Source organism: Psammomys obesus, unplaced genomic scaffold (genome assembly GCF_907164565.1).
Source record: "Psammomys obesus unplaced genomic scaffold, mPsaObe1.curated_primary_1811, whole genome shotgun sequence".
Lineage (NCBI taxonomy): Eukaryota > Metazoa > Chordata > Mammalia > Rodentia > Muridae > Psammomys > Psammomys obesus.
In genome coordinates, this window is record NW_026586589.1 from 1197148 (window position 1) to 1205649 (window position 8502).

An 8502-nucleotide genomic window follows, 5' to 3' on the forward strand; every position below is an offset into this window, starting at 1 on the left:
ACAGAGAGAATCAGCAGCCGAAGATGGTTTAGATCCTCAGAAGTTCTCAATGTCATTTTACTTATATCTTTATCATGTTCCAGGATGAGACAGTGCCTTAGAGTTCAACTGTTGTGAAGAGACAACCTGACCACGGCAACTCTTAGAAAGGAAAACATTTAATGGGCCTCACTTACAGCCTTAGAGGTTTAGTTCATTACTGTCACAGCGGGAAGCATGGCAGAGGCAGGCAGGCATGGTGCTGGAGGAGCCAAGAGTTCTACATTTTGATCCCCTGGCAGGAGAATGTGTGCCACACTGGGCATAGTTTGAGTATAGGCAACCTCAAAGACCCCACAGTGACACACTTCCTCCAACAAGGCCACACCTACTAATAGTGCCACTCCGTATAGGCCAAGTGCTCAAACACATGAGTCTATGGGGTCATTCCTATTCAAACCACCACAGAGAGTAAACATGGAATTGTATTTTATTTTATTTTACTTCAGTTCAGAGCCTGAAATAGTAACTCTTTGGTATTTTGAACATTAATTTGACATTCAGAATCACAATTAGTTGGGGCAAGTAAGGATTAGCTGGCTTGATGGCTGATTCTAACCCACGGATGAAGTTTTCACAACTGCAGGACAGGGACTCTGTCCATTGCCCACAGCAGCCACGTCTCGCACAAGTACAGTTGAAGGTTCTGGCACAAATAGCACACCAGACTCTGGCATCAATGTGTACTGAGGCAGCTCTGCTCACTGTACTGAATGCTGGCACACTGGGTCCCTCTGGTTTGGCTCTGCTTTTTCTACACCACAGCACTTACTGTCCTCTAGCCCTCTAAGTGCTTGCGTATACACTCTGCTACTATTTGTCAGGACCCTCCAGCTAGAACAGAAGCTCCATTCTCGAAGGGATCATTATCTGCTGTTCATCTGGTAGACACTTAGAAGGCACTCGCAGAACTAATGAATGTTGTGAACAGTCTACATGGGTGACATCACCCGAAGGGCTGCCACCTCAGTGGGCCTCCTGGTTCAGTTTCTTGAACTCCACCACCTGGAAGAAGATGTGCTCAAGGATATGTTTGGCATCCTGTTGATCCTTTGGAAGTTTACTGGTAACCCCAAGAATGTCACCACACTTTCTGACATAGAATTCCAGGTCTTCGTCAGTACCTAAACACAGAACAGTTTGATTAACCCTTCACTTCCACTCTTTCCAGAGCACAGGCATCATGTTTTAAGTGCTCCCTTCCTCTCATTATTCAGTTTTTCCTAGAACGATGTGATCACAGAACTTACATTCTGACAACTCAGGAGACCCTGGGTGTGCTGCTTTTATTAATAAAGAATATTCTGTCAGTCTTTAGTTAGAGTCTCATGTTACAGCTCAGGATGGCCTCAAACTTGTAACAGTCTTCATGCCATAGCTTCCTGAGTGCTGGGATTATAGGAATGAGCCACCATGCCCAGTCTAAAATGACAAACCTAACCACAGTAAAGCTGGTCTGTTCTAGCTTTCTTATTCCCCAGATCAAGCACTGGTATACCACAAAACAGAAGGAACTGAAGATAGCAGGCTCTACATATAAAGGCTGCTATGAAAAGGGCATATACAAAGTTTAAAGCAGCATTCATGGTGGTACACACCCAGAATCCCAGCATTAGGGAGGCTGAGAAGTTTGAGACCAGCCTTGGTGACACAGGGAGACTCTAACATAAAAGAAAAGTAAGCCAGGCAATTGTGGTACATGCCTTTAAACCGTGCTCTTGGGAAGCAGAGGTAAGGTGCTTTGTTTTTTTTCTGAGATTGAAAATAGTCTAGTTTACAGAGTGAGTTCCAAGACAGCCTGGCCTAGAAATAGAAACCTTGTCTTGAAAAACAGAAGAAGAAGAGGAAGAGGAAGAAGAGGAAGAGGAGGAGGAAGAGGAAGAAGAGGAAGAGGAGGAAGAGGTGGAGGGAGAGGAAGAGGAAGAAGAGGAGGAAGAAGAGGAAGAGGAAGAAGGAGAAGAAGAAAAAGAAGAGATTAGGGATATGGTTCTGTGGTAGGGGACTGGACTGTAGTACTGGGGTCCAATCTCCAGTACTAGGGGATAGGAAGTGGCATTTATAATTTAAGAGTGTTTAGAAAAGTAAGTTGTGGGTTCAGTCCTTAGTGGACCAGAAACAGAATCCCACCCTTTACTGTAGATTACCATAGAAAAGCAGGGCAGGACACCAGGTGGCTTGCACTGTCCTTACAACACTCCAGAGGCTAACACAGGAGTGCCATGAATTTGAGACAGCTGAAGTGACCTAGCTGAGTTTCAGAGCCAGCTTACACTACAGTGTATAACCCTGTTTCAAAAACAACCAAAAAGAAGCAGGGACTGATGGGAGGTAAACACAGGGGAGTCAGGAGTTCAAAGTCAGAATCATCCACATACTGAGTTCCAGGTCAGCCTGGCTATATGAAGCCATCTTAAACCTCATCCCCTGAAAATCAGAAAAACAATAAGAAAAATTCACCTGTAATGACAATGGTCTTCTGTGAGGCCATTCCTAGCAGTCCTATATCTAAGATGTATAGATAAGTTCTTACTGCTCTTCTTGAGACAGGGTCATACACTGCAGCCTAGGCTGGCCTTGACCTCAGTGGTTCTCCTGTCTCAGCCTCCTGAGTGCTGGTATGTGAGCTGTTACACCAAGCTCCATACCACAGATTAGATGTTAGGCAAGTGAGCACCATTCCTTTGCTGGTTGACGTGAAGGCTTTTTCGAGATGCGGTCTCTCACTTACTCTGCTGTGCTGGAACTCACTATGTGGACCAGATGGGCCTCAAACTCACAGAGATCCGCCTGCCTCTGCCTCCTGAGGATTAAAGACATGCATTGCAACATACAGCTTGTTGCATTTTAAAAGTAGATAATGTCATCTGTATATGCTCACATGTCTTCTTAAATTGCATTCCTAGGGTCAATGCTTCATAGTGGGTGGTTAATTTTATGTCTCTTGCAGTTTGGCTGCAGGCCTATTTGCTGTGTTAGAAGCAGAGCACATTAGGAGGGTCAACAGGAAGAATGACATTCCAATTTAAAGTCTATAGGAGTCTTTTGGTTCTGACTCCTTTTCCTATTCTTGTTTTGTTTTTAAGAATAGGTAATTGTTTATTTTTTAAGATTTATTTATTTATTATTTATACAGTATATAAATGTGCCTGCAAACCAGAAGAGGGCACCAGATCTCAATATAGATGGTTATGAGCTATCATGTGGTTGCTAAGAATTGAACTCAGAACCTTTGGTAAAATAGCCAGTGCTCTTAACCTCTGAGCCATCTCTCCCGCCCCTGAATACTTAATCGTTTTATAATTATTATTTCTATGTGTATGCTGGGACAACAGTTTATACCTGGTGCACGTGTGGAGGTCAGAGGACAACTCTGTCCCAGGCTATCTCCTTTCATCTTTAAGTGGGTTCCAGGCTTTAAACTCAGGAAATCAGGCTTTCCTCTACAAGCACTTTATCTGTTGTGCCATCTTGCCAGCCTGTGAGTCTTTCTAATCTAAATGCTCCTGTGACCAACAACCCAGGTCTGCAAGGTAGAAGCCAGGGCTAATATTCACCTTATGATAACTTGTTCAGTCAGAACTAAAAGGCTATGGGGATCAAAAGAGAGACTTAAGTTTTCTGCTTAGCACTATGTTCTAATTCACTAGATTAACTAAGCTCAGAAGACCTCTCACAGGCAGTGAAGACATGTTCAGCTTTGTCCATCTGCTCAGATTCAATTCTCCATGAACAGTCTTCAAGCATTCTCTTACAGCAAGTCACAGAGGTTCATGGTAAAAACAATTCATAAGGAAAAAAATGTAGGGCTGAAGAGATGGCTTAGAGGTTAAGGGAATTAGTTACTCCTCCAGAGGTCCTGAGTTCAATTCCCAGCAACCACATGGTGGCTCATAACCATCTATAGTGAGATCTGGTGCCCTCTTCTGGCTTGTAGGCAGAACACTGTATACATAATAAATAAATAAATCTTAAGAAAGAAAAAAAAATTAAATTTACAAAAAAAAAAAAAAAAAAAGAAAAGAAAGAAAAAGAAAGCAAACAAAGAAAGAATGTAACTGGCCAATACTTACACTTGTTAGTGATCTGAGCAAGACGAGCCTTCTCAGAGGAGAATGTTTCATCTAAATCAAACAGCTCCAGGGGAGGCGGTGGCAACTCCCGGAAACTAGGAGGGAAGACCTAGAGGAAATGCAGTCTTTGAGCAAAAAGTCTCTCAGAGCCTAAGGGTGACAAGAAGCATTAAGCAGTGAGAGGCTGACTGAGCCCTTCCCCTGGAAGGAACCATCCCAATTCCATCACCTCCAGCTGCCCTCACCCATTAAGGCCCTGTCAAGTAAGGCTGAGTGGTGAGAAACCAAGCAGAACTAGGTCTAACCACACCACTGAACTGACCAAGGCAATGTAACAGTGCCATGAATTTAGCACAAGCCTGGTGTTTAGGTTTGTGTAGAGCATTTGATGCCACAACTTGTTCTTATATAATCATGCCTTTGTTTTGTTTTGAGACAGGATCTTGAGTCCTGAATTACAGGTTACATCACTACACCCATCTAGCTGTCCTTTAGGAACAAAGTCATTGGGAAACAGGATGAAGAAAAGTGTAGAAAGGGCAAAACTTGATATTCATAGGTATGGACCACTGGTGAGCTGTCATGACAGGTAACCTGATCTGTACGGTTTGCCATTTTCTAGAACATACACATCACCATCCCCAATTTCACACTAGTAAACTGAAGCCTACTAGCTCTTCAAGATTCCAGGAGGTGAGTACACCTTTAATACCAGTGGTAGGGAGACAGAAGCAGGTGAATCTCTGAGGTTGAAGTCAGCCTGGTCTACAAAGCCAGTTTGGAAACAACAACAAAGGGGGCCAAGAGAGATGGCTCAGATGTTAAGAGCACTGCCTACTCTTCCAGAAGTCCTGAGTTCAATTCCCAATAACCACATGGTGGCTGACAACCATCTATAATGTGATCTGATGCCCTCTTCTAGTATACAGGTATACATGCAAATAGAGCACCCATACACATAAAATAAACAAATAAATATTTTTTAAAATGTTAAGAATATGTTTAACAGAAAAAAAACCAAGAAAACAAAAAACAAAACAAAAAGTTCCAGATTATATGGGGAACAGGGAAAGATAACACAAGTTCAGTTAATGATATACTCAAAAACTACACAACACCTTACATATGGATGCTATTCTGAAGCTGCTTTTTCTAACTGAAATATTCCAGCCAGAAGGGAGAACAGAAACTCTTAGGAGTTAGGAAACTGAGAAGGCATTAAGAAGCTTAACAAGTTATGAGACTCAAAACTCTACCTGGAGGTTAAGTAAGCAGTAATTTATGGGGAGAAGTGGGTGCTACTCTCAGGGAGAACTACCTGAAAGGTGGGCAGAAAACTCCAAGATGGAGCTTTTCTGAGTCTCCACCTACACCGGTTGGGCTATTGATGACGCAGCTCATGAGAACTGACCCTTTCATGGTTTTGGTCTGTCATAAGTGTCCTCTAGGATGAACATGTTTGCTCATGTCTCCTCCTGGCTGCCACCAGGCTGTTTAAACTAAACTAAGAAACTGAGAGTCCACTGCCTGGGAAGGCATCTCAAAATTTTTCTACCTTATCGTCCAGTGTGGCGGTCTGAGTGAGAATGGCACCCACAGGCTCATGTATTTGAATGCTGGGTCCTTAGTTGGTGGAACTGTTTTGGAAAGGATTAGGAGGTATGGCCTTGTTGGAGGAAGTATGTCATTGGTGTAACCCACCCCAGGCCTGGTCTCGTGCTCTGTTTGCCTCCTGCTGGTGAATCAGATGTAAGCTCTCAGCTACTGCTCCAATCCCGTGCCTGCCTGCCTACTGGCATGCTTCTTACCATGATGGTCATTGACAGACTCACTGTATGCAAGCTCCCAATGAAATGCTTTCTTTTATAGGTTGCCTTGGTCATAGTCTCTCTTCACAGCAATAGAACAGTAACTAGGGCACTCAGGCAGTTTCATATATGCCTTCCAACCTCCATCCCAAAGATGGAAAAGTTTAGTAGCCAGGAAAGCCCATGCCTTGACTCCTTATGATCCCTGCCCCAGGGAAGCCCCTATGGATTGCTAACAGAGGTAGAGTCTGAGTGCTTAGAGGTAGAACATTGGAACCCCATGAGAGTGCCATGCAGAGTAGAGAGAAGGGGCCACAGTGAGGACAAGCATTGAAGCTCTGCAGTAGGAGCCCCTAAACACACTTACTCACCGCAGGCTGAAGAGCTGGCAGCGGCATCTCAAACTGAGGCTGCACGAGCTGAAGTGGTTCATGTTTCACATTTAGCTCCTCATGAGCTCTGGGTTAATACAAAGACAAAAACGTGGGAATAAAGGTAAGACCCTGTGGTAAAGCATGCTAACTTCTCCCACTGTGGGTACATCAACACACTCAGAAAACATAAAGTGCGCTGTTCCACAGGGCAGGGGAAACAGCTCAGTAATACGGCATATGCCTAACATATGCAATGGCCTAGGTTCTAGCCTCAGTGCTTCCAGAAAGCACAACATAAAATTAATACACACACACACACACACACACACACCTAGGCTAGTGAGAAAGGTCAGCAGGTAAAGCACTTGCCACCAAGCCTGATGACCTGAGTTTGATCCCAGAACCTGCATGGTAGAAATAACTGACTCCTGAAATTTGTCTTCTGACTTCCACATGTGCATACATGTGTACACACACAAAATGATGGCTAATCTTGATTGTCAGCTTGACACACCTGGGAAGAAGCCTGAGTTGAAGAACTGCCTCCCTTAGACAGGCCTGTGGACATGGCTGTGGGGCACTTTCTTGATTGCTACTGATAAAGGAGGGCCCAGCCCACTGTGGATGGCACCATCCCCTGAGAAGACATCCAGACTGTTACAAGAAAGTACTGAGCATGACCAGAGACGCAAGCCAGGAAACAGCATTCCCCTGTGGTTTCTGCTTCAAGCTCCCTCCTTAGTTTCTGCCTCGACTTCCTTCAGTGACAAAGTGTGACCGGGAAGTGGAAGATGAAATAAACCATTTCTTCTCTAAGCTGCTTTTGGTCATGGTGTTTATCACAGAAACGGAAAACAAACTATAACATATAAAATTAAGTGTAACACACACACACACAAAAAAAAAAAAAACAACACACACACAAAACTTTCACAGTGTTACTCTAACAGAATAATCCTTAAAGATATTTCTCTAGGGAATCACACTTTTATTTGAGAACTGAGAGAAAAACTTCTTTTACATTCCATCAGTCCTCTCAATGGGATTTGGTTTTTATCTGGTGTATTCCATGACCCTTGCAACTCCCTGTGTTTCCAGATTTGTTTTCACTGCTGAGAGACAGAGTCCAGTATGAACTGTTCCTGGTAGGTGAGCACATCTTCATGATATGAACTCCAGTGTGTTCACTTTTCTCAGCGAGTGTGATTCACTGTCTGCTGTGCACCTGTCATGAGCACTGCGGCAGAAAGAGAAAAAGGAGGCAAAGGAGGCCCTCCTGAGACCTACACTCTAGGGAGGAGATGTGCAGTACACAGAAAGCCAGGTAATATGCCAGGAATCAGTAAGTAGTATGAAAAAAACAAATCCAGGATAGAGAGACAGAAAGGGGGCTGGAAAGTGGGGCTGGTCAGAGAAGCCCAGAGTAAGAGAGAGAGGGAAGAAGTCACACAGTTATTTTGAAAAGTATACTAAACCAAGGCATGATTATAATCCCAATGCCCAGGAGGCTGTGGCAAAAAGATAGCAAGTTCAAGGTCAGCATGGACTACACTAAGTTTCAGGCCAAACTGAAGTACAAAGTGGAACTTAATCTCAAGAAATGAAGTTTTTAAGAGGCTGCAAGACTATCAGAAGGGGCTAGGGTCCTTCCTGTCACAGCACAGTGAGAACAGTGGAGGACAGTAGAGATTCAAGTGGCAAGCTCAAGAGGCTGCTATGACTTCTCCTTTGCCTTCACTGTCCCTAACACCCATCTGTCCTCTGTACTGCACTGTAATTCTGCAAGCTAGTACAACCAGTCTAATTTCAGTTTTCGCCTCACGCTATTCATTTAGTTTTTTTTGAGATAGGGTCTGACTTATCTTGAACATGTAATCCTCCTGCCTCAGCCTCACAAGTGTGTGCATTTATAGGCTTGACACCACTGTACCTGACCCCACATGCACATTTGATACATATTTGTGGCCTTTCAAAATTAAGTGAGAGACATAAATGCCAATGAGTACGTGACTTCAGGCAGGAGTGAGGTCTGTGACTGTAGAGAGGTGATCAGCTGAGCTACTGCTACCCAATCACTGTCTCCAAACTCTCAGGTGCTGTGCCAGTGTGTGTGTGTGTGTGTGTGTGTGTGTGTGTGTGTGTGTGTGTAAGATGTAAGTGTGGTATGTGTGGTGTGTATGTGTGGTGTGGTGTGTGGTGTGTATGTGTGGT

The 8502-nt window shown here is 43.9% G+C and overlaps 1 protein-coding gene across 1 annotated transcript in view; it reads right to left on the bottom strand.

Moving 5' to 3' along the window:
• Positions 1–451: 451 nt before the first annotated feature.
• Positions 452–8502, bottom strand: part of Ift52 (intraflagellar transport 52) — a 26677-nt gene continuing 18626 nt past the window's right edge. The window contains exons 11-13 of the mRNA XM_055602435.1: positions 6289–6376; positions 4110–4218; positions 452–1163 (exon numbers count right to left, since the gene is read on the bottom strand). Of these exons, the coding sequence (XP_055458410.1) occupies positions 1006–1163; positions 4110–4218; positions 6289–6376 (355 nt within the window). The 3' untranslated portion in view covers positions 452–1005. The remainder of the gene's footprint in view (positions 1164–4109; positions 4219–6288; positions 6377–8502) is intronic.